Raw genomic sequence first — 18,824 nt, forward strand, 5'->3', positions numbered from 1 at the left:
CTGGGTAACTATTTGCAGCAATCCCGCTTAACACCCTTTTATAAATGGGATATACTACTTCCTCTATCCAATTCTCCTGTAAAATCTGTTTCTCCCAGATCTTTAAGACCACCCAGTGGAGTGCTCTAACCAACGCCTCTCTTCCGTGTTTCAGCAGCTCACATGACAGTTGATCATTACCAGCGGTTTTATCAGTCCTCAACCCGCCGATCTCCTCGTGAATCTTCGGTAGATCTTGCGCTGGGAATCTGTCGTCGGCTACGCATGTCCCCAGGCTGATTCTTGCGATACTCTCGTCGTCTACTGCTATTCCGATGTTCTTCATAATACACTGAACGATCATCTCACACTTGATCGTGAGAAGGTCTCCATTAGTATCTCTTCATATGTCAACCTGTGACACATAGTTTTTGCTCGAGCAATTTACCTACTCGTAGAATTTTCATAGCTCTGTACAGATGCTCCATCGCCTCGGTATCCCGATCTTCCTGTAAGCGATTTCGAATCTATATGCGCACTGCGGAAGCTGCGCATATTTAAGATGTCGGAGAAAAATTTTCCGTTCATTAGAACGTGGTCGATTTAGTTCTCAGTTTGTTAATCAGGTGATCTCAGGGGTGGCGTTCATGTAGCTGATGAAGAGCTTCACATTCTGCCGCGGACTCCAAATGCGCGTAAAATGCATCTTTCTCGTTCTCGGGTCACGCTTCGCGAGGGCAGTGCACGTTATCGATGCTGTAGTCATAGAAATGGCCTTTGATCCATACACATCCTTTCGCTGATCGTCTGCTACTTGATTACGCGTTGGCGCTTCTTTCCCAGCACTACAAAGCTGATTCCCAACTTGTTTGTTGTGCCGTCGCTCTAGTAGAATGTAACCGCGAGATGCCCGCTTTTCCACATATTCTGTCCTGCCAAGCAAAGTTCCTACAATGCTACGGCTTTGAAGTTCGTTCTAACCCAGGGAAGCAACAAGACTTATAGTTCGATGTTCCAAGTTTCCAATCGTAGTCCTTTTTTCGTTACGTGAACTTTGATCTGATTCTTCGTAACGTGGTGCTTTCCGGGCGGCTTGTTGGGTTTGACCCAACCTCCTGTCTCTTCGGATAACCGCGCGGGGTTTCTTTGCCATCTCACGTATTCAGTTCTGTCTTCGCATCTGCTCATTTCGCTTCCACTGCACAAGACGGTAGTACCCAGTCGATGCCGGGCTACAGATTAAATGTCATCAATAGACGCACAGGGAAGCATGAGACAGGAGGTTGTGAACACTGGGAAGTATTCACCATTTGACGACCCACCTTCGAAGTTGATGGTTTCGAAATTATGTGATGTTGACCGTAAGATATATTCCATTTTAAAAGTGTATATTCTTTGATTTTATAAATGAAAGTTGTCTATGAAGATATGAAAGGTATTCTTTTTTTTCTTATTTGTAGAATGGAATGATAACTCTTTTGTTTCTGAATTTCCAATATTTTATCAAATTTGCATTATATTGAAGCATTTTCGAAAAATAAACGATTTTCGTTAAATCGAGTGTCTTTCATGAAAAGGCTATTATGCGCAGTAGCGACATTCATAGCGACTTTGGTGGGGTACACTTAGGCAAAAAATATAGCGAATTTGATAGGAATATCGTATATTTTTTAGCCGCGAGTAGCGCTTATGGAAATCAAAAGATTATCTTATGAAACTTTATTTATTTTGCCAAATCTGATTTATCATAAGACAATATTATACATTTCTCTTATGTTTCTGAGAATCATAAGAAACTCGTATGAAATTTAAAAGACTGGCATATGCAACACCTTATAAAATATTAAGATAATCAAAAAAGTCGTATGTTTTTTATATTAATCTTCGGAAAACATAGTTTTGTTACTGTTCTCTGCATCATAAGATAAATCATGAATTTCGCTATACATTTTGCCTGAGTGAAGTATCTTGTAATTATGTGACTTCCCCCTGGTTCGGGCACAATGTTGAAGACTTTCGGCGGGGGGTGAGGTACATGGGATGATGAAAGATTGAAAATAACTATACTAAACGGAATCAGTATGAAAAATTTTGACCATCAATTTCAAACACTGAAATTTCTAAAACTCCATATGAGAATGACAAACTAAGCCACCATTACCACCGCTCTCACCGCACCAGCAATAAGAAATTATTAAACAATTTTGAACTTTCATAGACTGATAAATGTTTGGATTGTGTATGATCTTTTTTCAATCTTCTTTTGTTCGTTAATGTAATTTGATTTCAATTCACTCACGTTTCTGTCTTTCTTTGCAAACGTTATCGGAAATATAACTTGTATCACGGTTGATTTTGCTTCGTCAATAAATTTAGTCGTGTCGCCGTGGAAATAAAGTTTATAATGCGGTGTAAAAGGTTTATACGCTGCTCCTTTTGCTTCATCTGAATTTTGGAAACTTATTTGAATATTATACAAAAACAAAACAGAAGATTACATTTTGCACCCACAAAATAGTACCTTTTCTAACTTTTAAATTTATAACTAGTTGAGGCTCACTAAATTTCGGTTAACTACTTTTTGACCGTAAACCAATTTTCGATCAGGTATGATGATTTTTGTTGTTGTAGAAATGAAAGCTACAAACCCAATATACTTGAACTGTTCATTGTGCACAATAAGATCCAAGTCATATTCGGACTTAACTGGTTCGCATCCTTCTAATCAAATCTACGTAAGAGTTTCTAATGCCGTCCAAAATAAAAGCGATAATTTAAATAAAAACGTACATACGCAAGAAGCATACCATCATAAGCCTAATGCATACAGTTATTACCGATCCGACAATGTAACTGTTTCAGTCAATTTTATACGCACACATTTCTATACGAAACGATTGTACTTTAGGTCAATCCGTATACAGCAACGCTTTTTATGCATCTACAACTTTAATAAACAATTGGAAACACACATTTCTAGTCAGAGGTAGGAAACAAAAAAAAACTCAGAAAAACTATTATCTATACTGTTTTAACTTAGCTACGAAAACTCTAAAATCTAGCTTCAGCAGCAAATGAACCAATCAGATATTTGGGAAAAATGTTTTAATCGTACTTAGTTTTCCATCTACAGAAGGAAAAATAACTCCTACATATATCATTCAAAAAGCCACGAATGGGTCCTGATTAGACCCAACACCAGTAGAAAGAACATTGTCCTGCTATCAAATGTTGTTATGTTTAAATAAAAGAAAAATAGTATGACATAGCTCGTCAATAAATTGTACACATTTTTTGGACAAAAAAACTGTTTCCGTGTTGTTTTAGATTGGTAATTCATATTTCTGTTAGTCCCACTAGCATCGCGTAAGAACGATAAAAGCTCGTATTATCCGCGAAAAAAACAATGTGTCCCTTAGCTTGTTAGAATGTAAACATATTCGTTCCATCTGCGTGCTATCAGTTTGTGTGACCTGATGTGAATCTTTTGTTGGTGCTTGTTATTTCTTAGTTCATCTCATCAACAAAAACTATTGCTCGAATCTGTTTCTTTTTATTTAAATGTTTTTTTTTGTGAATGTGTCTAGCAGTGATTTTCTTCTAATATTGCAAGTGGCTTGTTTACGATGAGAAGCACATGCATACGAACACGTTTGTCAGAACATAAACCTGTTGCTATATATAGAGAAGCCAAATAATAGATTTTATAATTTTAATATAAGAAATTACTAACTTATACTAATACAACCAGTAGTGTGTAACTAATGAACCAATAGTATAGATTTATACGTAAGTGGGCGCTATACTACAACAAATAGATTGATACCAACAATACTGTCCCTCGTACATTGAGCTTTTAAACTGATATGTGTCGTGTGTGCGTGTACTTCAAGAAAACCAGGCCAGCAAGTTGTTCAATTGACAATTATTTTCGATTTGATTATTCGTTTATCCTGACACAGGACACAATCTGTCGATAGCGGATGGCAACAGCACAGAGGAAGGTGATTCGGTGAGTGGTGGTCGGAATCCCGCCATGACGGGTTTTGGTTGTTACAAAAACTACAAACATTCCGCTGGATTGAGGAAAAGAGAAAACTCACAGGTATTCCAAATATATCGACCCTTTCTGTAAACGATAAAAAAATCTAAACTCGAATATAACCAATGACATTCTATTAATTTAACCACGCCCAGTCCGATAGTTATCCCCCGAATTCCTCGGAGCCAATGGATCCCGAAGCTGCCCCACCCTACAGCCCGTCGATGCAACACCATAATATGATGCTCGACATAGATGCAACGGAGGAACAGCAGCTGATCATGCAGGATACTCCCCGGCATGAGCCTCCTGTTATGATGGCGACGAGGGCGGTACGTATCAAAACCATTTCCAATCGTGAATCATCACTTCCATTATGACACACAACACCAACAATCATCCAAATCAAATCGGTGCCGGCATCTAGAAACCCTAGTTTATAAACCATCCCATCGGCGTGCATTCCCAAACTCGATGCTTACCTCTAAAACTCACATCTAACCTTCTGAAGCGAAGAAAATATTCTTATGCACACATTAAATGTTCTAGTCTTGTAAATATAATACTTTCAATTTCCATAACCGACTCTCTATAGTATGACAACAATCAGTGGAGCAACGAGGTATTTTTTCCAACTTCCTACTTTTACATACATAACATACAGCAAAAGCGTAAATTATTATTTACCAAATCCTAAGCAGAAATCTTAACATGGAAAATTTGTTCCCATTTTGCAACAACCACCGCTTTCGAAGCTAACACGTTTGGTTTCTGTGTTTTCTATTTAATAAACCACAAGCAGTGTATGATTTTGACGATCGAAATCATGATTGAAAGACATTTCTGCCTCAAAATTCCACTATCTTCATGTTCGAAATTCGACCCTCGAAAGCTTTCGATCATACTTTAAATGTCCGAAAATCAACACATAATGGACAGTTTCGATTGTTTTTGTTTTCGTTCAATTGCAATAAACACGCCTTTCTTTGAAGCTTGCAAAAACTACGCTTGCATTGCTTCGAGTTCAGTTCAAACAATTAAACCCTTTACACTTTAGTAATGAATTATTATTGGCTACAGAATACCGAGTGGAAGTTATAATGTGTGAAGGGTTTGCTATAGCACTTCCAGCGGCATTGCACAAATTAACCGAAAGGACATTGACAAATAAACGGAAAGACTCTGATTAACGCTCTCTCACCATATATTATTAATAACCAACCGCATGCATCCACTATTTGAACAAGATTCTGTTTTATGTTATCTATTTGATCAAGATTTGTTTTATGTTATAACCCTTAAAAACATAGGGTGTTCCGATAATATCGCCAATTGTTTCTACTAACTGATAAAAGATCCGGCGCAGTAAATCAAACCGTGACTCAGAAGCCCTTTTTTAAAAATAAATTTCTTATTTGATTCATATTAACCTCCCGGCAGTCGCGCTACTGTACTGAGTGCACGCTGCTCTGAAAATCTAGCCAAATTGTCTTAGGGCACCAGTGGGTGCTCGTTCAGTGAGCCATTTGCGCGACTTCCGGAGGGTTAAAATATATTCGTAAAGAAAATATAAACAAACAACAAAACCAAATTGAAAGGTATTTTTCAAGGACCAGAATGCACTGAAATGAACCGTAAAAAGTAAAAGAAATAATTTTGAAAGCGAAATCCGTCCACCCCAAAATCGGTTACCTAGGCACTTTTAGGCACTTCCTTTGGATATTCCGATTCGTTATAATTCTTTGAATATTCCGATTCCTTGTAATTCCAAGAAAAGATTACATATTGCATATGAACAGGGATTGTTTGGATAACCATTTACATACGACGGTTTATAACATAAAATGTTTATTTTTTTTAAATTTATATGAAATATAAGTTACAGGTCCGACTCGATTATCCGGGGATTCGATTATCCGGAGATTCGATTATTCGAAAAAAATGATTCGATTATCCGGTTATTACGAAAAAAATATATTTCCCATAGAATGTAATTATAGTGCTAGTTCGATCATTGCAATCAACAGAACTTTTTTCAGGTAATGGGGGAGCTGGGGTTACTCCTCTTAAATTTTGGCCAACCTCAACAAAAAGCTTGTATATCAGAATATTCCGCGCAGGTGTAAATCTTGAATTCTACCTTTATGAATTGGATCCAATTTTAAAGAAATCATTCATCTAAAGCCAATATTTGATAACCCAATTTGTTGAGTCGATTTGACCACCTTTCGGTTCATGAGAAACTCCTAATCTATATCTATCTATCTAACTATCTTCTAACTATCTTCTATCTATCGATCTATCTATCTATTCGTGCCTAACCACTAAAAACATTCCTTACTTTTGACGCCCTTCTTCCCCACGGAACTACGTCATCGTACTACTTCGTGGGGGCGGGGGGTTCGTTGTGCTTCCGTCGCACCTCTTTCTTCTGCTCTATCTCAGAGCCTCGATTGGTTCATGGAGTGGCTCGACCTATGAGCTTTGATTTAACTCTCCACTCTTCTCTTGCTTGTTGTCTCCATCTATCTACGTCGCCGTTTAACTCTCGTCCCCGTGAGCGGTTTAGGTGCTGATTCATTGAGCCATTTAGCCGTGAGTCATTCAGCTCCGGCCTTATCACGATCAACTTGGATAGTCCCCAACGATAAACTCACACTCCTCCGACCGATAGTTCCCCGACGGAGGAATTTCCCCCGACACCGATACCCGCTTCCTTGAGCCATTTAGCTCCCAGCTTTATCGAAATGAACTCGGATATTATCCTACTCCGACTGAGAGTTCCCCGGCAACGGAATTTCTCTCTGTACCGGTGTTTGTCTCGTGAGCCAATTAGCTCCTCTTTTCGTCACGTCTACGGCGGCGAATCTACCCTACCGTGAATTCCCCGGCGGTAGATTGCTCCCGACCCGATGTACCTTTCTGTGAGCCATTTAGCTCCCCGCTTCGTCGACTCGGTCTTGTCCCCGGCGGTGGAGCTAGCCTGCTCAACGGGCCAGCCAGTAGGTGCTGAGATCCATCCAGCGATTCCGGGTGGAGCGTAGCTTCCGGTTCACGGTGCTATATGGAGTACTACTCAACTGGTCTCCGGTGATGGACCTAGTCTACACCGTCGGAGAGTTCCCCGGCGGCGGAATTTCTCCCGAAACCCGATTTGTGGTTTCCCGGCGGCGTTCTAGCCAGTGGTGCTAATTTGTTGGTCCCTTCGCCACTTCCTCTGCAGCTCGGAGAGTATACTCGTAACCACTCTGTTGACAGCGTGCCAGATACGCTCGTCGCGGCACATCTCTTCGACGATATTGTCCACTGTTACACCAGGCATACCCCTTCGGACTTCCTCGAATCTATGGCATTCGAAGACTACATGTTCCGGCGTCTCTTGCACGTTCACACACTCCGGGCAAAGGGGTGACGAAGCGTGTCCAAACCGATGCAGATACTTCCGGAAGCATCCGTGCCCTGACAAAAACTGTGTCAAATGGAAGTTTACCTCTCCATGTTTTCTATGTATCCAAGCAGACACATTTGGGATGAGTCGATGGGTCCACCTTCCTTTCTCCGCGTTGTCCCACTCTTGCTGCCACTTAGCCAACGAGTCCACTCGGACCAATCTCCTTGCATTACGTTCATTTCTCCGCTGGCATCATTCCACGTCCTCAGCCAGAGTGATGCAGATGGGAATCATCCCGGCAATTACACATACCGCCTCCGACGATATCGTTCTATACGCACTCGCGACACGAACAGCCATTAGGCGAAACGTGCTTGTCAACTTCGTCCGGTTCCGCTTTGAGTTCAGCACAGCAGCCCAGGCCGGTACTCATACCTCAGTATTGAGGATGAGACACCCGCCAGGATAGGTCTCGTGCTGCCTCTTACTCCTCCGTGATTCGGCATGATCCTTGCCAATGCGTTAGTTGTCCTCGCAGCCTTCTCACATACATAGTCGACATGGCTGTTGTAATTTAACCGACCGTCGACCATCACACCCAGGTGCTTCAGCGCCCGCATCGATGGGATGGGCTGTCCCCCGACGCTTTTCTTGACACGCTGGATTTTTTTACAGTTGCTGACCAGCACTACCTCAGTCTTGTGATGAGCCAGCTGCAACTTGACTTCAGCCATCCAGGTTTCCACGATGTCAATTGTCTCTGCCGTCAATATCTCCACCTCCTCTCCGGTTATCGTCAGGACAACATCTGCAAAACCGACGATCTCAACACCTCTGGGCAGTTCCAGTGCTAACACTCCGTTGTACATTATATTCCAGAGCGTTGGGCCAAGTATGGAGCCCTAAGGTACTCCCGCCGTGACCCTAATCGACCTCTTCCCGATGTTCGTTTCGTAGACCAGTACTCGGTTCTGGAAGTAACTTTCCAGAATCTTGCACAGATAGTCCGGAACCCGCACTCTGTGCAGCGCATAGCCGCAGCCCCCCAGCTAGCACTGTTGAACGCGTTCTTCACGTCGATCGTGACCACGGCGCAGTAGCGGTTTCCCCTTCTCTTTTGCTTCGACGCTTTCTCCACGCTCTCGATGACTGTGCGGATGGCGTCCACCGTTGATATCCCTTTCCTGAACCCGAACTGCCTCTGCGATAGACCGTTCTCACTTTCAGCGTAGGTCGTCAGCCTGTTGAGGATGACCCTTTCTAGAAGTTTACCAAGAGTATCCAGCAGGCATATAGGCCGATACTATGCTATATCTCCTGGTGGTTTCCCTGGTTTTGGCAGCAACACCAGCTTCTGGAACTTTCATCTATCCGGGAAGTAGCCATCGTCCAGGCATTTCTGTAGGACTATCCTGAACATGTCCGGAAACGCCAGGATCGCAGTCTTCAGTGCCACGTTGGGGATACCATCCAGTCCGGGAGCTTTCTTCGCTTTCAGCCCTTTTGCCGCAATAAGGAGCTCGTCGTTGGAAACTTGATTGTCACCAGAATTTCCACCGGCTGCATCAACGTACGCTGTAGGCGGCCATACGGTTGGGTCGTGCTTCGGGAAAAGACCCACCACGATAATTTTTAGTTTGTCAGCGCACATTTCGGCTGGCGTCATTCGATCCTTGATCCTGGCCATAACGAAACGATATACATTGCCCCAGGGGTTAGCGTCTACTTCTCTGCACAGCTCCTTGTAGCAGGTGGACTTGCTTAGCACTATCTCGCGTTTAAAATCAGCCCTGGCCGCCCGGAATGTTACTTTACACTCTTCTCTAACCGCCTCTAATCTTGCTCTTTGAACGCATCTTCTGGCTTTTAGACAGGCAGCCTGGAGGATGCTGAGCCTTTAGTTCCACCAGTACGCCGGACGCCGGTAGTTCCTCGGCTCCATTTTCCTCGGCATTGTTACATCGCATGCCCTCGCTACTGTTTCCGACAGCGCTGGAGTGACGCTGTCAGCACGAAGTGCTTCCACAAAAAGGTCCTTGTCGAAGTCCTTTATTTTCCACTTCCGCTCGCCAGTCCTCACTCTCCGCCGACCAATGGTGTAGTGGATAGCCTGGTGGTCGCTATGTGTATACTGCTCACTAACTTGCCAATTCGTGTTATCCATCAGCGACGACGCAGAATCTTACGTCTATGATGGATTCCCGGCCGTCTTTGCGGAATGTGCTAGCGGAACCTTCGTTGCACAGCCTTACGTCCAGCTTTGCCAGTGCTTCCAATAGGCTGTAACCTCTTGTGTTGGTTAGCCTGGTACCCCACTCCACGGCCCAAGCGTTAAAGTCTCCTCCTATAACAATCGGTGTTCGTCCGACTAACGAGTCAGTTAGTGCGTCCAGCATCCGATTGTACTGCTCTGGTGTCCACCTTGGGGGAGCGTAGCAGCTGCAGACGAATACGCCGTTGATCCTGGCGATCACGAAGCCTTCGTGTGTGTTATACACCACCTCTTGAACAGGGAAACCGCCCATCACTTGTATGACAGCCATCCCTGCACTATCCACAACCCAGTTGCCGTTATCATGGGGAACACGATACGGCTCTGCAATAATTGCAACGTCGCACTTCGTTTCTGTTGTCGACTGCCACAACAGTTGCTGTGCAATGCCGCAATGATTGAGATTAAGCTGAGTTGTCTCCATCATCATCGTTGGCCTGCCTTCGCCTTTAAGTACGCAGGGCATTTGAAGCCTCCCGTCATGTGGTCGTTTCCGTCTTCCGGTTTGCAGATCAAGCACCTTGGTTGCTTCGTGAAGTCTCTAGCAACGTGCCCCTTTTCTCCGCATTTTCTGCACAATGCACACCTGTCCTGGTCCTTGCAGTTCCTCGCCAGGTGTCCGAGGTCAAAGCATCTGAAGCATCGCTCCATCTGCTTGGAAACTCGCGGAGTGACTCTCAGCGAACACACCGACCATCCTAATTTTTTCTTGCCGGTCTCCGCCAGCTTGCTGGCAGCGGCCACCGGTAGTCGAATCGCCGCCGTTTGCGTTCCTCCATACGATTTCCGGATCGTCGCTGGTACATCCTGTTCGAATTGCTCATCTAGACCTTTGCACTCGACTACGGCTTCCTGCGATAGGGCTCTCACGTTCGCTTCGTATCCCAAGGATTTAGCAACGAGCTCGCGGTATGTCGAGCTCTTGACGGCAGGATCCTTCTTCAGCTCGAAGATTATCTCGCCCTTCTGTGTGCGCCTCGTTCTAACGACGTTCTCTCCCAACTCCTTCAGCTCTGGGTCCTCTCTCACTTTCTTGAGAAGAGCGGTGTAGGACTTCGTATCGTTCGCTTCGACGATCAGTGCATCTCATTTTGGCGCCTTCTGACGGGCCGAAGGTTTTCCTTCCTTCCTTCTGCTCCCTTTTTTGCTCTTCCTTCTTCCTCTGCCGTTTCCCGTGCTTCTCCTTCCGACCTACAACGGTACTCCAGCTTTCTCCCTGTTGAGTGTCGTCTTTTTCTTCGGCAAAAGCCACAGCATCCTCGAGCGTCTGCTTTTTAGGCCCGCCTGGTCTTCCGTCTCCTGGCGAGGATCTTGTCCTCTTTGGAGTCACGGAAACTCGCGTGTTCTCCACACCAATCTGCATCTCCTTACCCTGCTTCGGAGGGGCTAGGACGATAGTAACCTTAGCCGACGCCAATACTCGCTCGGTTACATCAGCCCTCCGCGTTGCCGTGTCGTACTCATTTACGGCAGACAGTAGCACCTTTCGGATTCTGATGACAATTTCTTGAATGTCGTTATGGACATTGTTTCTTGCATCCACAAACTTGTGGAGTTCCTCCACCAAGTGCTTCGCTGCCACTACTTTTGGCTTCTGTGGGGTGTAGTTCATCCCGCTCTGCCCTGGCTGTTGTTGCGGCTGCTGCTGTTGCTGCTTCTCCACCCTCTGCTCTTGCTGAATGAGTTCAGTTGCCGCTGGTGGTGACCTCGCTAACCCGCCCCTGGCGAACGGATTCGCCGTGGCTGCTCCGTTTATGTTAGTTGCTTGTTTGTTCTCCATTTTATTGTGTTCCAACTCCGGGCCGCTATCTCCACTCGCTGCACATCCCATGATTATCTATACTGCCAAAAGGCAGCAGGGAGGTCATGCAAGGGTTGACACTATCCTTCATGGGGAGTAGTGTTCAGAGCCGGATCGGCGTAAATCGGGAATGCTCCAACCGAACCTAGTACCACCAACCCAATGATGACGAGTTTAGAACGTACTCGGAGACCTGCCAGGGTTTTATTGGGATGGAGGCAGCCATGCTGTTAGCACACTCGCCATTTCAGGTCGGTGTCATAATTGCTTATTCAGCGAGTAGAACAGCACGCCTGTCAGCCCAAAGTCGCCGTCCTATTCGAAATCCGTGTCCTGTCCGTTGTCGTTCGCCATGGCCAGTATGCCATAATCAGGATGTTACTGGCGTCGATCCTGATGTGCCGGTTGGGCTAGGGTGCTTTTATTGCTAAGATCTTCGATTATTGGAATCTTAGGATCTTAGTAGAAGCGGCACAGACTCGCTTCGTCGGAGCTCCTTTCGGTATTATGGCTTTTTTTAGAGATTTAGCAGAGCCCAATCTAAACCTCACATATCCTAGCAAAACTCCGCAACTCGTTAAGCCCCTAGACTAGACTCCTGTCCTTCCTGTCCCTGCTGCCCTCCGATCTATCTATCTTCTATATCTATATATCTATCTATCTATCTATCTATTTATCTAACTATCTACCTATCTATATATATAAAAGTCAAAGTTTGTATGTATATGATTTATAGACTCCCAAACGGCCTAACCGATTGCCGTCAAAATTTGTACATAATAGGCATTTATTATGGAGCGTGTTTGTGTGCTATTGGTTGGGGATTGTCTGCCCGCCAGATGGCGCTTCGGAACAAATAGAGTTTTCCTCCTATTTCGTTAAAAGTCGCAGCAACGCGCAATGGTCAATAGCTAGTTTTAAATAAAAATGGTTAAAAAATTGATAATATATCTGGTACTGTTTGCAAAAGAATCGATACGCGAGATGTTTTCTGAAGGAAATTGTCCAAGGAATCTAAAAAATACTGGTTTTTAGAGGCAGTTGTTGCCAAATATGTAACTTTGTCAGTTTACAATTAAGGGGACCTTCTCCTGGATTCGGTGGAAAATCAATGCAATATTTGATTTTTTTTTGCGGAAAATTTTAAAGACATACGGACTCGGCAAAAACAGGGTTTAATTGATCTGATTTCCTTTATTCAAAAAATGTTTGGAAGTTATATACTTTTTGTATGACTTATACCTAACATCGACATAAAAAATTATTGATTTGTAATTTTTAAACGAGATTACAGTAAGAAAAAAAACCAAATTTCATTTTTTTCTTTAACGTCTGTAATATTTTTTTTCATCTTAATTTATTGAAATTAAGTATGTCATAAGAAAATTTCATCTATTTTTAAAAGAATTAAAATAATTTCTCATTTCGGTTAACTACGAGACGCCCTGCACTTGACGAAGTAGGTCGATGTTTTGCGCGCAGAGGCCGACGAGATACGTCATTTTGAGTTCTCGAAAAAAGACAATTTTTAATCTTCTTTAGGTGTAGGGGTCAATATGACCCAAAATGAACTTTCAGAATGCTATATCTATTTAAGTTTTACATCTAGAAGTTTGAAATTTCTTGACTTTTCCTATTTTATGGACAGCAACGATTTTCAATCAAGTTTAAAATTTTGTGACATTCTTGAAGGGCACTACAAAAAAGTTATGAATTATGTATTAGCAGGTCATATTGACCCCGATTTCGAACCCAATTTTAAGACACATTTTCAGTCAAATCTATATGAACCTGTACCCAAATTGTGTGTTAGAGTTTCAATTTTTTTTGACCAGGTTGGCTAGTGGGAATCGGTGCCGAATGGGGTCATGTTTGGCATGCATAGATGTATGCAGAACCGTAATCATAAATCACAAGTTTATTAACAGAATACTAATAATAAGCACAACCAAAACAATAATAAGAATGTACTTAAAGGGCGGACACGAAATTATTGCGACACCGAAAATGTCATGCCAATTTTCTTATAATGTTTAAAATCAAACCAAAATTTTAGGGTAGTTTTATACATATATTTACTTCAAAAATCAAAAGAAAAGTTAATCGATGGAGCCTTGAGTGTAAAATTGAACGCATTTTCGCTTGATGCCCTCCATCAAAGTCTTTACAGTGTCATCCGGTACCAGTTTCTCAGTTTTTTTTCCATTTTTTTAACATGTCCTACTCGTCTTAGACTGTCTTCTTGCTCTTCCGAAGTTCCCGCTTCATCATTGCCCAGTACTGCTCCACCGGGCGCAGCTCCGGACAGTTTGGCGGATTCATGTCCTTTGGAACAAAATGGACAGAATTGGCCTCACACCACTCCAGGACACTTTTAGAATAGTGGCATGATGCCAAATCGGGCTAAAATAGCGGAGCTTCGTCATGCTGCTGCAAGAACGGCAAAAGGCGCTTCTCGAGGCACTCAGATTTGTAGATCTTGCCATTTACTGTGCTCTTTGTCACGAAAGGCTCACTCCTCAGTCCGCAAGAGCAGATGGCCTGCCAAATGAGATATTTGGAAGCGAACTTCGACATTTTCTTCTGCTTAAATTTGTCGTCCACATATAACTTGTTCTTGCCGGTGAAAAACTCCAACCCCGGAATTTGCTTAAAATCGGCTTTTATATACGTTTCGTCGTCCATCACACAGCAGCCATATTTTGTCAGCATCTTCTCGTAGAGCTTCCGCGCCCGAGTTTTAGCCGTCGATTGTTGCCGCTCATCGCGGTTTGGGAAGTTCTGTACCTTGTATGTATGTAGTCCAGCTCTCTTCTTTGCATTCTGGACGTAGCTCTGCGACATGCCGATCTTTTTAGCCAAATCACGGCTTGAGACGTTGGGATTTGCTTTAATCATCCGCTTCTGCATCACCTTTCCCTCCGTCTTTTTATTCTCCGGTCCCGGTTTTCTTCCAGCTCCTTTGCCGTGGTCCAACGTCAACCGCTCCTGGAACCGCTTCAACACTCTGGAGACGGTTGAATGGTGAATGTTCAACATTTTTCCCAACTGCCGGTGCGACAGGTCAGGAAATTCCAGGTGCTTGGAAAGAATTTGTTCTCTCGACTCGCGTTGGTTCACCTCCATTTGAATCGAAAAACACGACTTCGAGTTTGACAGCATGTAAACAATACACATCAATGAGAAAGTGTGCAAAATTTAGTTGATTTTTACCCAATGGTAAAAAAGTTATGCCCTGTTGAATGTGTCGCAATCATTTCGTGTTCGCCCTTTATCAGTTTTGCACACAATTGGACCGATCTTGGATGTTCCGCATTATGCTTCCGATGCTGAATCCGGCGGTACCATAGTATTTCTCATAATACTGTGACAACTGACAACTGATCCCAAAATTTTGTAATAAGCTTGAAAGCTTACATAAAATCCCATCTAAAATGATATTACTTTGATACAAATACTGGATTCTACGTGAAAATCTACCGGAAAATGATCATCCGAAAAAATCTGTAACATTCGCTGAACTGATCGATTCATAAAACTAGTCATATAACCATGTGTTTTCAGTGTTTCTTGAATTCTCATTTAAACGAGTTCGTACTTATAACCTACACATGTTTTTTTTGACTACATACATGGAAATATATGAAAGATTTTTTTAGAAATATTATTGCGAGGAAATTGTATTTGTGACCGGAACAAAGACCCTACTTGTGAACTGGCCAATTCTACACCAGATCATCCGAAAGGTCAATGGGTCTCTGTCCCAGCCACAGGTACGAATTTTTGCGAATCATATACCATTATATGTTTTCGAAAATATCTCAGAGCTCTAGGACAAGGTTCATTAATTAACTAGCTGCTTAGATGTTCCAGATCTTCCGGAAAGTAATTTTGTGGCCAATTTTCCAGTTATCAATACGAATTTATGCCAATGCAATAAATATTTTCGAAAAAACTTCAGAGCTCGAGATCTAGATTCGTGTCAATTCACGTGGACCATTATGTAGATGTTTCGGATCTTCCGAATGATTTTCACGCAGAACTCAGGGTCAATTGTTGAGTCACAATGTTAATATCATTTTAGACGAGAATTTATATAAACTTTCAAGCTTATTACAAATTTTTGGGATCAGTTTCATTGATTGATTACATTGTCACTTGTTCAATATTGTGAGATATGCAATTATTCCGCCAGAATCGGCATTGGAATTGAAATCCGGAACGTCCAACGTCGGTCGTATAATGTACAAATTTGGTATATACGTTCTTATTTTTGTTTTGTTTGTGTTTATTATTAGTATTAGTATTTATTAAACCAGTTATTTATGATGACTGATCTGCAAACATCTATGTATCATCCATTCGGCACCGATTCCAACTATCCAACCTGGTCAAAAACAGTAATATTTTCCAGAAACAGAAAATTGAAACTTTAACACACAATTTGTGTACAGATTCATGTAGATTTGACTGAAAATGTGCCTAAAAACTGAGTTTATGATCGGGGTCAATATTACCCGCTAATACCTTATTCTGTCAACAGTTTTTTCGGCATTTAATTAGCAAGGGACTGGAAGGTGAAGTATATTTTTCAATATTTAGAGCCATAGTACTCAAGGGAGAGCAAGGTGTTGAAAGGAGAAAGTTTAGAAAAGCGTGGAAGGATCATATATGCAAGCTTAGAGCTCACCGGCGACTTAACCCTTTGTCTGCTACCGTAGCGGTAGCAGACAAAGGGTTAAGTCGCCGGTGAGCTCTAAGCTTGCATATATGATCCTTCCACGCTTTTCTAAACTTTCTCCTTTCAACACCTTGCTCTCCCTTGAGTACTATGGCTCTAAATATTGAAAAATATACTTCACCTTCCAGTCCCTTGCTAATTAAATGCCGAAAAAACTGTTGACAAATTAACTCAATAGGTCGTTAACAAAAATGGTTAACAAAAAAATGGTAAAAATAATACCTTATTCGTTACAAAAATTTAACACCTAAAGAAGGTTAATAACGAACAACTTTGGTGAAAGTTGCATAATGATTGGAGGTTACTGGACAAAGCTATTTAACTTTGAAGATCAAAAGAGTTTCTGAAAATGTCCTATTCTAAGCATGTGCGAGAAAGAGAGACAGCATATAACATTATATTAGAATATCTTTTTACCACAAAGTCGGATCAATTTGTAGTCTTCTTCAGTATTGATCCTTTCATCTTCAGCTATACATTTGAGGATTTTAGGATACATAAGATGATGCTGGCATTTATTACTGAATTTATGGTTTCCATTGGCGATATTTCATATATTATTACATACAAGCTTAAAAATTCTTGTGAGTAAACGAGAAGCATCGAAACAAGTTTGTATTTGTAATGGGGCTTCTGGAGCAAATTACCAGTCAATTGAGTGGTACTCAAAAAAAGTCAATTTTTATGCCGGTCCAATGACCATTCAAGATATCATTATGAAAGCATTTGTGATCAGAGAACTTACAACATTTACAACAGACAATTAAGAGAAAAAAATTCGCCCATCATCTCCAAATACTGTGGAAATATCAGTGTAGTGAACAATCCAAGGCGTACATTGCCGGAACATCGCACAGTTTTGGTTTATACTCTATTAATCATCAACCAAGATTCATTATTAATTGCACGTCAGAAAAGACCATCAATTTCATGCAATTTTCTTCTCTCTATCCAATTTCTTTGTCTTCCATTCCGTCTTACCTATACTTTCCCTAACGAATGGTAAATCCTTTTTACTCCTCTGCACCAAACAACATCGTCATGACACCTAAATGACTCCGCCACCCACATCTCTAAATGTCCCAACGTTTCTCATAATCACCGCCCTTTGGTCTTTCCGGTATACTTTTTTCTCTCTTCCGTTTCGTTTCTTTCAAAATAACTACCCCCACCTCGTTCTAGGAAGTAGAAGAACTACGACGACAGGTTGCTTTAGAAACTTCTTCCAACAGTAAACGGGACAAATCCGATACTGAACTGCCATCCGAGTATGAGTGTTGTTTTTGCACGTCAAAGGTACATTTCATCTTCTCACACTACTTGCCGTATCAACTTGTACTAGTATTTTTTACAAGTCATTTTATCGTCTTATACTTTTCCCTTCTACGAAACATAAGTTAGTGAATATTCTTTTTTTTGTATGTAAATGTAGCTATAGCAAATAATCCCCCGTTTGCTCCTGCTCCGTTGACGGATAAGAAGCTCTCAAGAAACATTACAGCTAATGATAAATGTTCGCGACTTATCATTTCTATCATTTGGTTATGTCATTTTAACGCGCCACACGAAAAGGAAAATTTGTAGCAGATTCCTTCTTAATTTGCCGTTCCGCCCCATTTTTTTTCGTTCATAACAAAACCCCACTAATAAGGCACATTAGCGGGAATGGCTTGAATCACTTCCTTCCCGATTTAATGACACTGCCGACGACTATACTATCCTAAACTGCCCGGTTTTTTTTCAACCAAGACATCCGGCTTCCGAAGAATCCCGTCCACTCATAAACATCGTGCTAGCTGGCATCCGGATGCTAAATGTGTATTTTGCCCCGTGACCTGCAGGACATTTTAACATACAACACACTTCGCTTATAGTTAGTTACCCATTCCCAAGATAACCGCTCCCCGCTGTAACGAATTGCGAGGGCAAGGAAGATAACAATAAATAAGCAAACTCAACCGAATTATCGCGCTATTAACATAAATTGACATTATTTCTCGCTCTGAATAATCGTGGCTTTTAAAACACGCTTCTCCTGGCACATGGTGGCTGGCATTAATTTTGCATCTTTTCGCTTTAGTATTTAGTTTGCTTGAAACAGTATAGACCATTGTTTAGAGTGGCATCTGTCAAGGTATTGGGAAGGCACTATAACTCAAAATCTACTGGACGAATCGTCCCGAAAGTTCACAAAGATCTACAGAAGTATTTCACTAAATATTTAAAAAATTTATTTTAACCATAACATGTCAACCGATTTTTTTTTTTGCAAAAAGCTGGCTTCAAAGTTACAGAACAAGCTAGTAAAAATTCTAAAATCAAATGAAATAACTGTGCAAAATTTCAAATCGTTTGGTCCAGTAGATTCTGAGTACATCGCAAAACAAATTTTCGACGATGCGCCTCCGGAGATGTCACTCACTAATTTTGCAGTGCTTTGCCATAAAAATTTGAGAAAATATTATTGAATTGTGGTATTATTCTATAGGAATTGAATGAATATAGTAACACACTCTGTATCGTCACGAGTTTTTAAAAAAATGTCTTATTTACAGAATTAACCTTGACACCCCCGCCGTTTTTTTTTTCAAATGGTCG

The 18,824-nt window shown here is 41.9% G+C and overlaps 1 protein-coding gene across 8 annotated transcripts in view; it reads left to right on the plus strand.

The window, feature by feature from the left end:
* The window catches only part of LOC131694055 (potassium voltage-gated channel protein Shab), a 368,174-nt gene that overhangs the window by 295,928 nt on the left and 53,422 nt on the right, over positions 1–18,824 (plus strand). For 7 of the 8 annotated variants that reach the window (XM_058982410.1, XM_058982412.1, XM_058982414.1 and 4 more), the window contains 4 exons: positions 3,942–4,084; positions 4,177–4,353; positions 4,617–4,643; positions 17,409–17,522. In XM_058982410.1, the coding sequence (XP_058838393.1) occupies positions 3,942–4,084; positions 4,177–4,353; positions 4,617–4,643; positions 17,409–17,522 (461 nt within the window). The remainder of the gene's footprint in view (positions 1–3,941; positions 4,085–4,176; positions 4,354–4,616; positions 4,644–17,408; positions 17,523–18,824) is intronic. The other variant, XM_058982413.1, reaches the window with a different exon arrangement.

This window comes from Topomyia yanbarensis, chromosome 3 (assembly GCF_030247195.1).
Source record: "Topomyia yanbarensis strain Yona2022 chromosome 3, ASM3024719v1, whole genome shotgun sequence".
In the NCBI taxonomy this organism is placed as follows: domain Eukaryota; kingdom Metazoa; phylum Arthropoda; class Insecta; order Diptera; family Culicidae; genus Topomyia; species Topomyia yanbarensis.